A 15,712-nucleotide genomic window follows, 5' to 3' on the forward strand; every position below is an offset into this window, starting at 1 on the left:
TCCTGTGATGCAAAGCTGAATTTTCAGCATCATTACTCCAGTCTTCAGTGTCACATGATCCTTCAGAAATCATTCTAATATGCTGATTTCATGCTCGAGAAACATTTATTATTATTATCAATGTTGACAGTTGTACTGCTTAATATTTTTGTGGAAACTGTGATACATTGTTTTTTCTTTATTCTTTGTTTGTTAAAAAACTGCATTTATTTGAAACAGAAATCTTTTGTAACATTATAAATGTCTTTATTGTCACTTGTTCTGCATCCCTGCTGAATAGCAATAATTTCTTCAAAATAAAATCTTACTGACCTCTAACTTTTGAATAGTAGTAGTTCATATAATGTGTGAAGTGTATTTGTAATGTGCTAGTTGTAAGTTACTACAATGTCATTTTCCATCTACCGTGAAGTCCCACGAGCCGCTGACCTCTCTGTTTGAAAGGAAACACATGAATAATCAAAAGCAAGATTTCAGCGAATAGTCTATCATAAGCTTCAGTGACTTTGCCTGGACTCAGAGAGCGTGAACGACATCCATCACTCCCACCCACAGCACGATCTCTGTCTCCTTCTCAAACAATACTCCATCAAAACAAGACAAGTTAACAGTCACCCTGACGCTCGCACGCTTCAGGAGAAGAAAAAAACGGGGAGCGATAGATGACAGCAGAGAGGATGAAGGAGGACGAACAGAGTGAGTGCTGAGTGACACGACAAGAAGCCCTGAGAGCGACAGAGAAAAAAAGGAAAAAGAAAGAAACAGAAAAGGAAAGTGAAAGAGAAAAAAGAAAAGAAAAAACACAGAAAGAGTACAGGAAAAAGTAGAAAGCACTGAACAGATAATGTCTCTTTTACAGGAGTCATTTCAGTTAAAATAATGATAATAAAATAATAAAATAATCATTGGCTGATATTATAATACATCAGTTTTCAGTGCTATAGGGCTAATGTCAATTTAGGCATCACAACATTATAATGTATGGTATGAAAATCTTCTTAGTTATTTATTTTGAGATTTGGTAAAGATTACATTTAACAGTGTTATTAAATCATTTTATAAGAATAACTTTAAGTGAGTGACGGGGAAATCAAAGGGAATCTAAACACACTGGCAAACATCACATTAAATTAGGCCTTTTTTCAAGGCTTTATAGCTATTTTTGTCGAGGACCCAAGCTTTGACGTCAAAGTTCAGTGAATTTCATTGATGTTATTTGAACTCAAGAATACACCAACAAATCATATTCAAGTCCCTTTTTGAAAATGGCTGTCCAGATACGGTTCATGTAGACTCACTGATGTGCTATTGATGATGATTTGCTTCCGATTCACTTCTCATTGCTGTTTTTCTCTGCAGAAATGGTCTTTAGTGAGCATTTTTCGCATCTTTTTCAGTGCATTAAATAGTGAATTAGTTTAGATAATAAAATGTTAATAAAAAACTGAATGAACAATTTTTTCACTATGTGGCGCCTTCTCTTTCCAAGTTGTTAGCTAGCTATAATGGTAAAGAGCTGCTGTTAGTACTCATGGCAGAGAGAAGAGGGTGTTTGCAACCTTGTAGCCTGGAAAAAAATCATGTCAACTTGAGTCATATTTGTCTTGCAAGTAAATCATATAACGACTCTGACGTGGGGTCTACAGTATATGAATTTTATGATGGCGAAATGAATATGTAATGCTGAAAATAAAAAACTTCTTTTATAGATTGCCCGTTTTTCTTGGCAATCTCCAAATATAACTTTTACAGCATAATGCTGAAGATTAGCACCAAGGCAATCGATTTATTATGTGATAAGCAGTTTGATTCGATACAAAAATAGTTTATTCAGGCTATTAAGGCATGTCCTCCTTTGACTTCCATACAAATAGAACAGCCTCTGGCCCCCCGTTGGGATCCCACGGTGTTGCGCATTTTTGAACAGAGATTGTAGTCCCCCCTGGGGGAGGGTCTCTGCATGATGCTCTCGTGTTGATGATGCAAATGCACTACGGTTTAAATTAGCACAATGTGGAAAAAGACCCGCAAGGAGGGGACAGAATCGAACTTGCAGCGTGTAAAGTGACAGAAATCGGCACCCCTTATCAGTCAGGCTCTGCAAATGACCAGATTGATAAAGGGGGAAGATGCATTTCCAGGTTCAAACGATTCACTGCTGATGACTTAGTTTTGCTTGTTCCACCAGGCTACAGATGGCTGGACCTCCCTGTAGCAAAAACTGAGTTGCATCAATAATATCTCATTCATTCTTTTAAGCGAGATTGTTTACAAATTGGCTGAAACTGCAGTTTTTGGCGTCAACCTAATTCAGTTCTAAGCTTTCAATGAACCAACAAATTTGCATTGATATTAATAGTTTTCCATGTAATATCAAATGTTTTGCCTTCATTAACAGTGGTCCTGCACCATTAACTATGTTCATAATGACAGTGTAATTCAACAGAGTTGTAGCTAAAAAAAACACCCAGATCCATCATAAATTGAGACTAACAGAAGAGAGATAGAAGAGAAAGAGAGGGACAGAGATTAATTTAAAGATCCAAAAAGAAAGACAGGACGATATTGAAAGAAAAAAGGAGGAAAAGAAAGAAAAAGATAGAGAGAGAGGTGACAATACCTGCAGCATTCACTCCGGCTTCTTCTCAAGAGGATGAAGGGATGAATGGATGAGTGGATGGATGGATGGATGAGGACCACATGAGTGGAAGCACGAGAAAAGGAACAAAGAGAAACGATGAAAAAATGTGCGCGAGCGTGCGTGTGCGTGCATCTGAGTGCGCTCACTGAACACTACCAAAAAATAAGTATCGCGGAAGAGTATTAAAGAGGATTTTACGTAGAGAAATAATGAAATAATTGAAGCGAATGTTTTCTGGAGGGAAGGTGTGGTGTCAGATTGTGTTTCTGGATAATCAGAGGCTTTGCTGTGAGATGTGCCTGGTTAAATCCTGCATTACAGTCAAAGCCGACAGCAGATGCTGCTCAACATGCTTCTGCGATACTGCACTGGAGATCTCAATATACATCTCTATCTTTCTCACACGCACAAACACAACATGCTCGATTATGAAGTGACACATTCAAGCTGTTCCACCCACACACCAGGGATGGGCATTTCAGTCGTTTTGTCTACACAGGTACGCAAAAGATGAATCAGGCAAGTTCTCAAGAGCTTTGGAGGAGTGGGGAGGGGTCTACACATCTGTGTGTGTTGTTTTTTTTGTACGCTTTTAGACATAAATATGACACGCATTAGAAGAAACCGTTCTAATAATGGAAATTCTGTCATCATTTACTTACCCCCATGTCGTTCCAAATATGTATGACTTTCTTCTGTGGAACAATAAAGGGTACATTTTTGAAGGATATTCTCTATGTGAATGAGGACTGTGAGGAGTTAAAGAATGGAGCTTGAGAATCGAATTAGTCCACTTCATGAACAAATCATTTGGAACTGTTTTTTTTTTTTTAACTACATCAAACAAAAATATCCAACTCAAAAGAAGAATGATTGATTCATACTATAAATCGAACAGTGTTATCTCTCATGAAGAAAAGCTACGTTGTATTCTCAATAAATAGTGATTAAAAATGATCATATGCTTCAGAAGATACTGTAGATATAGTCAATTTTTGTCATTAATGGAGCTTGACAGCCGCAATTCTCATTCACATTTATTATATTCACCTAAATGTTCACCTTTTCTGTTCCATGAAAGAAATAGGTCATACGGGTTTGGATCAACATGAGTAAATAGTAAATTTTAATTCTTCTGTGAACCATCCCTTTAACTGCACACACTCAAAATTGATGTCCTTAAGGTCATGATCATACAGTGTTAGTGAAAAAACTAAGTATTGGCAAAACAATATATATACACTTTCATTCAAAAGTTTGGGGTCAGTAAGATTTTTTTAGGTTTTTGACAGAAGTCTCTTCTGCTCACCAAAGCTGCATTTATTTGATCAAAAATAGAGTAAAACTGGTAAAAAAAAAAAATAGTATCAAAGTTTAAAGTAACAGTTTTCTATTTTAATATATTTTAAAATATAATTTATTCCTGTGATGGCAAAGCTGAATTTTCAGCATCCATTATTCCAGTTCTGATAATATGCTTCAATAAGCTGATTTTTAAGAAACATTATTATTAAAAACATTTATTATTAAGAAGCATTTATTTTTAAAACAGTGTGGAAACCGTGATACATTTTTTTTAGGATTGTTGTCTTGAGTAGACAAAGTCTTTACTGTCACTGTCAATTTAATGCATACTTACTGAATAAAAGTATTAGTTTCTTTAAAAAAAGTACTGACCTCAAACATTTGCATGGTAGTTTTATTATATTAACAGTTTTTTTAAATTATATTAAATATTCTTATATTAAATATATAATGCCAAAATAAATAAATAACTAAATTTCAAAATAACCCCCTTTTATCTGATCTGTGCATGGTTGTTACTGGATTTTGTTCAGTGTGAAAACTTCAGGAGAGGGAGGGAATGTGGAAGGAGCAGAAGTGAAAGGAGGGAGAGTGGATGTGGGGAAGGTAGTGGAAGATGACGAAAATGGAGGAAGAGTTTCGTCTTCAGCAGATGTTGAAACTGAAGTTTCAGGAGAATCAGTGGGAAAAGCAGAGGATGAAGGGAGAGTAGAGGTGAGAATAAAGAGGTCTGAATCTTCCTGGTCTTGGAAGATGAAGGAAATGAAGAAAAAATATCGACAACAGAAAATGACGGATGGAGAGGTGGATGATGGATGGGAAGGAAAATGGAAGAGGAAATAAAGAACACGTCATGCAACAAGAGAAACAAAAAGAAAGGAACGTAAAATTCAGAAAAAAGAGATGTGAAAGTAAACGTAAAACAGCAGAAGAAATAAACAATGACGAAAACACCCATTCTCTCCACTCCTCGTTTGTCTCTCGTTAATTACCTTGAACCAGAAGGGTGTGCGTTATGTCCCCCATGCCGATCCCGTTATCAGCCTGGCACTCATAAACACCATTATCCGACTTGTTGAGGGATTCGAAGCGCAGGAACGCACCATCCACCTTTGCCAGCGGGGGGAGCTCTGCGTCTTTTCTCCGCCACACAAACGCAGTCGGCCTTAGAGAGCGAGAGATTACATTACAAAACGGACCACATATACAGCGTTTTGAAATTTCACATCAAAAGCAAAGCAGAAAGAGTCGTTTAATTGAGCAGATTGAAGGGTTTTGTAATTTGGCACACTATCAAAAGAGCTGAGGAGCACAGAGGGATGCGCTGGAAAGCGTCCCGAACACAGCGAAGCTCAGTCACATGTCAAGTGAAACGAACCAGACTTGATCAAATGGGAAAGTAAACCATGTGGCCAAACCACCAGTGCTGCGACACACCTGACCCGGAGGCTCTTATGAATCAACCAGACAACAAAACGTCCAGAAATAGCTGCTATCGTTCAATACAATCAGGAATAAAAGTGAATTTCTGGGTGTGGGCTACTACAAGCGTGGTGGGATTTGGGACAGGGCCAATGATTGTGTTCAAAAGAGATTTCCTAAACACTCTCTCTGTTTTTAATTGGTTAACCAAACTGATAGCCCTGCCCCTCCTTAAAATCCTGCCATTGGTTGAGCCAGTGTGCTGATCTGATACTCAAATGAACAAAGAAATGTTTTGATAGTGCCACAGTGTTCTCACTTCCTGAGGACGTCTACCTACTGCTGGGATAAAAGAAGGTATTTTAGCATAAAAAAATTACACACTTCACCTTTAAAATCCTCTCAATATGCCAAAGTAACTGTGGCTTTCCTCTGTGTGCTCATACCGTGTCCAAATCAGCGTGTCTGTGTGTGTTACAGGGATTTAGAGAACCACGGTGAGGACGAAGGCGTATCATTATTTGAGCGTGCGAATAATCCAAATAATATAATTCCTTTATTGATGTTGATAGAGCGGTGTAGTTATGACTAAACTAATATCTCAGTCTACCTGCAATTGTCAGACTCTGTTCCATGTTTTGTCTGTGTCTTGCTCCCCAGGTGTTCCTTTCCCATGTTTAATGTGTCCCAGGTGTTCCCCATGATGGTTTATTGCTCCCAGGTGTGTCTCGTCATCCCCTCCTCCTGTGTGTGTGTATAAAATGTGTTCCCAGTCCCAAGTTCTCGGTCCGCTGTTGAACGTCTTCGTGTGAACATCTTCCTGTGTTCGTCTCCCTTGGTTCCTTGGTGCAAATAAAGTCTTGTCAACATATTCTCCAGCGTCTCCTCGTCCCTCGTGTGTGTGCAACGTGACAGCAATACAGTAAGACAGGAGTTATGAGAGGTAGCGTTTCACACAGAGACGGGCTTATATATGATAGTGACACAAAGAACTGTTTTATTTTTTAATATTTAAAATGTAATTTATTCCTCTGATGGCAAAATTTTCAGCAGCCATTACTCAAGTCTTCAGTGTCACACGATTCTTCAGAAATCATTCTAATATGATGATTTGGTGCTCAAGAAACATTTATTATTATCAGTGTTGAAAACAGTTGTGCTGATTAATATTTTTGCAGATGGTTTGATGAATAGAAAGTTCAAAAGAACAGCATTTATTTGAAATCGAAAAACACTTTAAATGTTTTTACTGTCACTTTTGATCAATTTAATCCGTCCTTCCTGAATAAAAGCATTAATTTCTTAAAAAATAAATAAATAAATCGTACTGACACCAAAAGTTTAATAATTCAAGTGCAGCAAAAAATCAAAAGATCATTAAAGACCTAAATGCCGCCTCTGATACTACAGTTATCTTCACATACGGCCCCCTATTTGTTCTCCCGTTCCAGTAAGGAAGAGATAGAGTGTAAAAGCAAATGAGAAAATGCGACAGAGAGACTATGGGATGTCTAAATGGGGTTGAATAGCCCTCGGTGTGGTACTAATGGATCTCAGGAGCAATGAGCTGTAATGCGATCCTGCACCAGTAGAGGGTGATATTCAATAACAATATCGTCTATTTCCAGGGAGAAATATTTATGTGATATAACCAGGCTTAAGTAGTTAAAAATGTAATAAATACATCTGAAATAATAACATTTCATCCTTTAGCTCCAGAAAGGGAGTTGCTGAACTCACTGAGATCATAGACGGTGTGTTTTTAAAACAAGCCTATGTAAGGACCTCTCCGATCCCTCTCTCTGTTGTTTCTCATGTAACATCAACACAAATTTATCGGTGATACTGTCAAACCAAACCCCGCATGTGTGTGTGTGTGTTGAAGAGAGAAAGGAGATCAATAGGCTGACCATTTTCAGCTTCATACATAAAACATGAATGTCAAGGATGGAAATGAGAGAGAGAGAGTGTGTGTCTTACTCTGGATTTCCGTTCCCCACACACTGCAGGAAAAACTTCTCTCCTTCTCTGGGCAGGTCACTCTCTGGCTGAATCGACATGCTTGGAGAAACTGAGAGACACACAAACAGACATTTTGTTTTTGTTATCTTCATGTTAATGTATTACACAGAAGGGGTAGGTGGTATGACCAAAGCCTAAAATCACAGTATGGCTAATATTATAATCACAGAAACTGTGCTGAAAATGTAAGACTATAAAAATTTTTTTTTTTTAAACGCGCGCACACACACACATATATGTATATATGTATATATATATATATATATATAATGTATATATGTATGTATATGTATGTGAACACACACACACACATATATATATATATATATATATACTGTATGTATATGTAAGTAAACACACACATACATACATACAAACATACATACATATATACATACACACATTTTCACCGGTTCAATCTTATAATCACCGAAATTGTGCTGGAAATTCAACTGCTCGTTAACGCAAATCTAATCAGCCCATCGCATGGCAGCTACTCAATGCATTTAGGCATGTAGGCATGGTCAAGACAATCTGCTGAAGCTCAAACAGAGTATCAGAATGGGGAAGAAAGGTAATTTAAGTGACTTTGAATGTGTCATGGTTGTTGGTGCAAGATGGACTGGTCTGAGTATTTCAGAAACTGCTGATCTGCTGGGATTTTCACACACAACCATCTATAGAGATGATAGAGAATGGTCTGAAAAAGAGAAAATATCCAGTGAGCAGTTCTGTGGGCGAGAATACCTTGTTGATGCCAGATGTCAGAGGAGACTGGCCAGACTGGTTGAACTAATAGAAAGGCTACAGTAACTCAAGTTAACCACTCGTTACAACCAAGGAATGCAGAAGAGCATGTCTGAAGGCACAACATGTCGAACCTTGAAGCAGATGGGCTATAGCAGCAGAAGACCACACCTGCCACTCTTGTCAGCTAAGAACAGGAAATTGAGGCTACAATTCACACAGGTTCTCTAAAATTGGACAACAGAAGACTGGGAAAAAGGTTGCTTGGTGTGACAAGTCTCCATTTCTGCTGTGACATTCAGATGGTAGGGTTGGAATTTGGCGTAAACAACATGAAAGCATGGATCCTTCCTGCATTGTATGAACGGTTCAGGCTGCTGCTGGTGGTGTAATGGTGTGGAGGACATTTTCTTGGCACGTTTTGTGCTCTATTACCAACTGATAATCGTTTAAAGCCACAGTCTACCTGAGTAATGTTGCTGACCCTGTTCATCCTTTATGATCACAAGTGTACCTATCGTATGATGGCTACTTCCAGCAGGATAACAAGCCATGTCCTAAAGCTCAAATCATCTTAAACTGGTTTCTTGAATGTGACAAATAGTTCACTATACTCAAATGGAAAAATAGCTTATATACAGTGGGTACGGAAAGTATTCAGACCCCCTTAAATTTTTCACTCTTTGTTATATTGGAGCCATTTGCTAAAATCATTTACAGTGCTTAACAAATTTATAAGACCACCACCGAATGTAAGGTTTGTGCCACAGCTGCCCTAAACTAACATTATTTGGTGATTACCAAATTATTTTTTTATGTTTCTGTAATGTGTAATAAGTATGTGTAAGCTCTTTAGTCACAGTAGTATTTCTAATGCTAAAATATAATTGTAGTTATCCATACATTTTCAAATTTACTGTTTTACTAGAAAGGCAGAAAAAATAGTAAAGCATTTTCTTTATAACTTTTTTTTTATTCAAAAGCCCATTTATTTACTTGCAGTCCTTAATAGAAAAATACGTTTTAATGGTTGAATGTTATGCTTGATTTATTTCTGACTTCTGAGAGAAGCTGAATATGCCAGCTCAAATTTGGGTATAAAAACGTGAACTCATAAAGACTATTATTTAGTTGTTTCCGTTTTTGATTTGCCTATTAAATGACAATAAAAAATTTTGTTTTAAACAAGTTTCTGACAGATTCCTAAAATATTTGTGTTTTCTCTTATGACAGGTGGTCTAACAAATTTAAGCACTGTTTATGGCATATGTGTGTGTGTGTGTGTGTGTGTGTGTGTGTGTGTGTGTGTGTGTGTGTGTGTGTGTGTGTGTGTGTGTGTGTGTGTGTGTGTGTGTGTGTGTGTGTGTGTGTGTGTGTGTGTGTGTGTGTGTGTGTGTGTGTGTGTGTGTGTGTGTGTGTGTGTGTGTGTGCATTTGATATATTTAATAATCTGGTAAATTAAATACTTCAGAAGTGTAACATTTTATTTTTGTCATTTTATATGGAACTTAATGTATGCACACAAAATAAGATTATTCATAACAACTGAATAAATCTGGAATCAACACCAAAACATCTGCTTCAGATTTTTTTTTAGCACTTGTTTAAAACCTTCTAAAAACAGTGATACATTCTAACATTGTTGAGGCTCAAACAAGAAGATGGTGCCAGCAACACCAAGGTCATGGGTTTGATTTCTGGGAAATGCATGAACTGATCAAACATATATTTTAATTGCAATGTCAATGTCACTAACTAGGATTGCATGATTTAAAATTTGAAGCTGTTGTAAAATAGGTGATAAAAGCAGCCGTGATGGTGTGAACGCACATCGGTTGAATACTATATTAAGGTGGCATGTTATGATATTGTATGCAAGCTTTAAGCAACCTACAATTACACAGTATTCACAACTTATGTAATAAACATGAAATAACTAAAATCAAGTTGTCTATGCTGGAAACTTTACAATTTTATATGTATAAACATAATAGCAGAATGTCTTCTGGTTGACATTTCTAAAATCACACAGTAGTAAGCGTTCTGGCTTTTGTATGTGTGTCTTACACAAGACGCTGAGGGGCTGCTCTGTCCTCTTGTCTCCATTGGCAATGGACGGGTGATCCACCGCACAGGCGATCAGAGCGTTGTTATCGTTTCTGGTGACAGTGAGGGTGAGCTCGCTGGTTACTGTGTAGGTCGGTTCATCAGGGTTGGACTCCACAACATCAGGACGCCCTACACATGCACAAACACAAAGTAAACACTGTAATTACTGAACAACAACAGTTTGGGTTCAGAGCAGAATTCTGACTGTGTGTGTGTTTGTACCTTGTATCTCCTCTTGATCGCGGTACCAGTGTAGTTTAGCAGGAGGTTTGCTGCCTGAACTCGTGCAGGTGAGAGTAAACTTGCCGCCCTCCTCAACAGCATCATCAAAACCTGTTATCACCGGCTTACCTGGAACACCTGTGAGAGAGAAACAGTTGTAAAATAAAAACAAAACATTTTCAAGTGCAATTTAAGGGAAATAAGGGCATCGCTGGCTAGATAAAATGTAAATAAAATAAAAACAGTTCTGCTCCTTAAGCAGCGGCTCACTATCAGCAACTAGCTACTTGTTAGTAGGCCTACACGGAATTTGCACCGAATGAAATCTGCTCTGTATACTTCTGCAGAATTCAATCATCCATCATTCACACCCCCCCGCCCCTCGCATGTTCTTTTATATAATAATTTGGCAAATTGTACATTTTTAGCTGCCAAAAAGAGTACAGTACTTTCAGCTCCGTTTAACACATTTTACCATATTTAAATCAATTATGTATATTTTCCCCCAAAACCGGTACAGAAAATGTGGAGAAGTGTGCAGGTTCCGCGTGGGCCTGGTCACATCAAACATGCTTACCAGGAGCGGCTGGTGCTTTCAAAAGAGGTGAAGCACAGATGTCAGTTATCAACGACAAAATGTGTAACTGGATATTTAATGATTTTGGTGTGGCTCCCAAAATCAGCTGCTAGCAAATATCACAAGACTGTGCACTGCAAAATAATGTGAAGAAAGCATCGAGTTGTCCTCTTGAGCTACACACAAAAATACATGACCATCATACAGCATGACCAGTGTTGGAAAGAAACTAGTTACATGTAACAGAGTTACATAATTTATTTACAAAATAAATAAATGTAACTGTAATGAAAATGTAAATGTTACTGAGAAAAAAATGTGTAATTAAATTAAAATGTTAACAATTTCAAAGGGGGTTACATCTGAATATTTCCACACACATACAGATTTAACTGATTTCTTTCCAAAAAAACCCCGCATTGACTGCTCTAAAATATGAGACACTGATGTTTCAGGAGTTTAGGACACAGAATAGGACACATGCTTATTCGATAACTGTTTTATTTTCTATTTGGGTTTATGTATATGCTTTATTTTTTTAAGATTGACTTTTTTTCAAGGCATTGTTAGATACCAGTGTTTCCGGTCATAGCTATGCAAATATTTAAAATCAGTATTTAACCTCAGAACAATCTCAAAGTAAAAAAGAGGTGCTAAAGTCTGATTTTGTGGTGGCTTAATCTTCAAGTGATGAAGGATTTTGAAAGTCGGACAGTAATCAGTGTTGAGCACTTCTGTAAGTTTAACCCTGCCTGGTTTACATGTCTGAAAATGAATAACAGTTGAAAACATTCATTTGAAAAAGTAATCAAATGTAATCAGTTACTTTAATAAAGTAATTGGAATAGTTACACTACTTATTACATTTTAAATAGTGTAACGTGTAGTCTGTAACCTATTACATTTCCAGTAACCTTTCCAACACTGAGCATGACCAGTGTAGTCTGACTCATAAGCAATCAATTAAAAAAAAACTCAGGCGTTATTGGTTTGAATCAGGCTGACGAATTTTTCACTATATGAACTCACTGATAGATAGATAGATAGATAGATAGATAGATAGATATTGATAGATTGTTTAAAAATGGCAATGTTAAATAACAAGATTCTAAACTTATTTAAATATTTTACAACAGCAACTATGTCTGTCTTCCGGCTGTGTTTGATTGAATGTTTTAATTTTCTAATGGTGTCAGATGCATCACCATTTCAATGATTGAACATTTGTGGCTAAAACACCACTTTGAGAGCGCTCATAAACATCTAATAGAAAAAGCCTTGCTTTCAGATGGCACAAAATATATTAATTGAAAGGCCATTAAACAAACAGATTTTTTTCTCATGCTAAAGGCACCCATGATAGTCTCACTGACTTTCAGTGAAATACGAGAAGAGGAATGAGGAATATGCTAAATATAGGGTTAATTCAGGATGACTGGGCCATTTTTTCCCCAGTCATCTTAATGGCTAAGTGCCTCAATTCACCCAAATTCACCCTATATCAATCGCAATTTCCACTGATTCCTAATATCCTGACTCAAAATGCAAACTCACACATACATACCCAGTACAGTAACTGTGGCTCGTGCAGTCCGTACAGGCATGGTGAAAATTGAACAGGTGTACTCTCCATCATCTGACAGCTGAACATCCGAGATGGTGATTATCAGCTCTGTGGCCGTGGACTTTACCAACTGGATACGGTTATCTCTCAGTGCTGAAAAAGACAGAGCAGATAAGAATAACACATACACTACATAGGTGTCATATACTACAATTTTTAGCATTTTATTTTCCCCCGAAGTCCACTGATAACGTTAGTCAAGGTGTGTAGCACCAAAACCATTGTGATTAGGATTTATATGATTACTTTCCACCATCTCTCCAACTCTTCCATTTTTTTGCTATATCAGGCTTGTTTTTTGTATTTAAAAAAGCACAAGCAATCTTATGTGTGCAAACCTGATTCACACTACATTCATTTGAAATCTAGTTAAATTATGAATTTTTTTTTTAGTCTAAAAGGTCACTAATTTTCGCTTACTCTTTCCTCATCTAGCAAACCATGTGGCGGTTACTATCTCACGAATAGTGAACTAAGTATAAAAGGTCAGATCAGATTTCAAAGCCGTTTTTTGCCCGTTATTTAGAATCAAGTGTTGAACATCATACAGAATGTGCAATATCATCTGAATACATTCATTTTCGCTTACTCTTTCCTCATCTAACAACCCATGTGACGTTCACTATGTTGTGAATAGTGAGCGAGTCAGCAGTTTTGGACCCAGTATACTGTATGCATGAATGCATAAAATGCCTCTGTTCTCTTACAGATCTTGTGAGTTCAGCACCACAGCGGGATGACAGACATGAGTAAAGGCAAAGTTTTCAGTTTTCTGTGCTCTCTTTCCAGTGACAGCTACTCTCCGTTGTTGTATGCGAAAGTCTCTTGGCATCGTGCTGATTCTGACATTATTACTATAGCAACCCATGTAGATACACTAGATACTGACTACACAGACTTGCAGACAAAATGACAGCGTAGACAGTCAGTCCTCAGATTAGGTTTGTGTGCAACCAAGCCTTGGAAATTACCAAGATGCACATTAAGGAATTCTGTATGTAAAAGACCTCTGTTCTGATTGGCTAGAACTGTTGTTGATGATCAGAGCAAGGTAAGCGATGAACAATTTTATATCAAAAGGTTAAAAAAGTCCGTTAAAAATAAGCTAGAATTTAAAAAATAAAGCATGTCTGTAAGCTTTAAAGTCATCTATATGTTAATGTAGTCCTAATTGTTCACTTTAACAGATTTACACATTTAAATACAGCCTTTCTCTTGTTCTCTTATATGCTGTAATAGTATTTATTAATATTTTGAATTTAATTTAATTTTGTTATGTTCTATTTTTATTTTAATTTAGGTAATTTCCTATCTTTTTAAATTTTACAGATTTAAAAAAAATAATTGTTATTAGCTTAGTTTTTTAGTTTTGTTTTATTTCTATTAAGCTTTAATTTTTATTTCAGTTCATTTTTAGTAATTTTAGTACTTAGACAAACATTTTTATTTCAAAACAACATTTCTAAGTTTTTCATCTAACATTTATATTTTGTTTTGTTTCAGCTTAATTTCAATTAACAAAAACAATTAATAGTTTTAGTTTACAATAACAATTTCTCTTTCAGCAAAATGGAGCAAAAATATTGATGGCTCATCCTGCACTACACCGATTTTTATCCAATCATGTGCTCTGTAAAATAAGCCCCTCCCCCATCACTGGCATGTCTGACCAAACAGACTGGCAGTGATCAGGAAACCCTGTTTGAAAAGTTATTATTTTTGCTAATGGTGCAGAAATTACACACTTCACCTTTGAACAAAAGGAGAACTGTCTAACACAGATTTACAGTAAATGTGTGTGTGCTTCATGGTTTATCAGTAAGTGAAGGGCACTTAATTTGTCTTCATCAGCTGCTGTTCCTCTGTCCTCCATCCTGCTCTTTCATGCGCACACTCCTCCTTTGTCATTCCACCCTTTATCTTTTTTCGCTCATCCACCCATCCATCGTTTCTCCACACTAATCTGTTCATCTCTTCTCACTGGTGCGTATGTGCGCGTCTCGCGTTCTCCTTTTAGTGTGCTCTCTCTCTCTTTTGTACACTACAAAAACACATTTTTTTTAAACAGTATTTTGATTTTCTTTTGCAAATATCTAAACATCCTTCAAACAAGATAAATTTACTTGAGAAGCAGATAATGAGATTTGTGTTCAGAGAATATATCTTGAATCAAGTTTATATCTTACCCAATTTGTTTTAGCTGGATTTATACTTAAAGTTTTAAACTTAAAGAAAAAAATTCTTCATTGGAAATTTTTGTAAACACATCTTTGATCCACATTAAAAAGTCCCTTTAAAATATACATTTATGTAGCTTTAAAGGGTTAGTTCACCCAAAAATGAAAATTAGCCCATAAATTACTCAATTACTCCGGGGGGTGAACAAAGGCCTCCTGTAGCGAATCGATGCGTTTTTGTAAGAAAAATATCCATATTCAAAACGTAATAATCACTTTAATGTAGCTTGCGCTCACTGTTGTACACTGGAAGCAGTTCCGGGGGATTGACGTAAGAGGTCAGCTTTGCGCATGCACCGCTCAGAAGTGACGCACGTGGAAGAGATCAAAACAAAACGGTCACTTATTATAAATACAAAAGGAGGATTTGTAAAGAAGAATGTCGGAGGATTTTGATATAAGCCAAGAGGAGACTGGTTTTCCTTTGCTGAAGTAAGGAAACTTTGCTTCCTTTGCTCCTGTTAACAAATGTTGGTTTTCACGAGACTCATGACTCGCATGTGCAAAGCTGACCTCAGAGGTCATCCGCCTGGAACTGCTTCCGTGTACAACAGTGAGCGCAAGCTGCATTAAAGTGATTATTACGGATATATATATATAATATATGGATATTTTTCTTACAAAAACGCATCGATTCGCTACAGAAGGCCTTTGTTCACCCCCCCGGAGCTGTGTGAGACACTTTTTTTAATGGATGGGAGCTTTTTATTTAACTTCTTTTGGACGGACGCATGCAACACCCGCTGAGTGGCATTAAACAGCTTGAAAGATCAAAGACAATTTTTAATATAACTCCAACTGGATTC

The 15,712-nt window shown here is 36.9% G+C and overlaps 1 protein-coding gene across 6 annotated transcripts in view; it reads right to left on the reverse strand.

Moving 5' to 3' along the window:
• The window catches only part of LOC107659832 (cell adhesion molecule 3-like), a 61,539-nt gene that overhangs the window by 6,978 nt on the left and 38,849 nt on the right, over window positions 1-15,712 (reverse strand). For 2 of the 6 annotated variants that reach the window (XM_016448902.1, XM_016448909.1), the window contains exons 4-10: window positions 12,610-12,762; window positions 11,046-11,060; window positions 10,469-10,606; window positions 10,205-10,375; window positions 7,349-7,439; window positions 4,939-5,111; window positions 2,621-2,641 (exon numbers count right to left, since the gene is read on the reverse strand). In XM_016448902.1, coding sequence (XP_016304388.1) covers window positions 2,621-2,641; window positions 4,939-5,111; window positions 7,349-7,439; window positions 10,205-10,375; window positions 10,469-10,606; window positions 11,046-11,060; window positions 12,610-12,762 — 762 coding nt within the window. Of the gene's footprint in view, window positions 1-382; window positions 726-2,620; window positions 2,642-4,938; window positions 5,112-7,348; window positions 7,440-10,204; window positions 10,376-10,468; window positions 10,607-11,045; window positions 11,061-12,609; window positions 12,763-15,712 lie in introns of those variants that run through there. The other 4 variants (XM_016448941.1, XM_016448916.1, XM_016448926.1 and 1 more) reach the window with 4 other exon arrangements.

This window comes from Sinocyclocheilus anshuiensis, unplaced genomic scaffold, assembly GCF_001515605.1.
Source record: "Sinocyclocheilus anshuiensis isolate Anshui unplaced genomic scaffold, SAMN03320099.WGS_v1.1 scaffold850, whole genome shotgun sequence".
In the NCBI taxonomy this organism is placed as follows: domain Eukaryota; kingdom Metazoa; phylum Chordata; class Actinopteri; order Cypriniformes; family Cyprinidae; genus Sinocyclocheilus; species Sinocyclocheilus anshuiensis.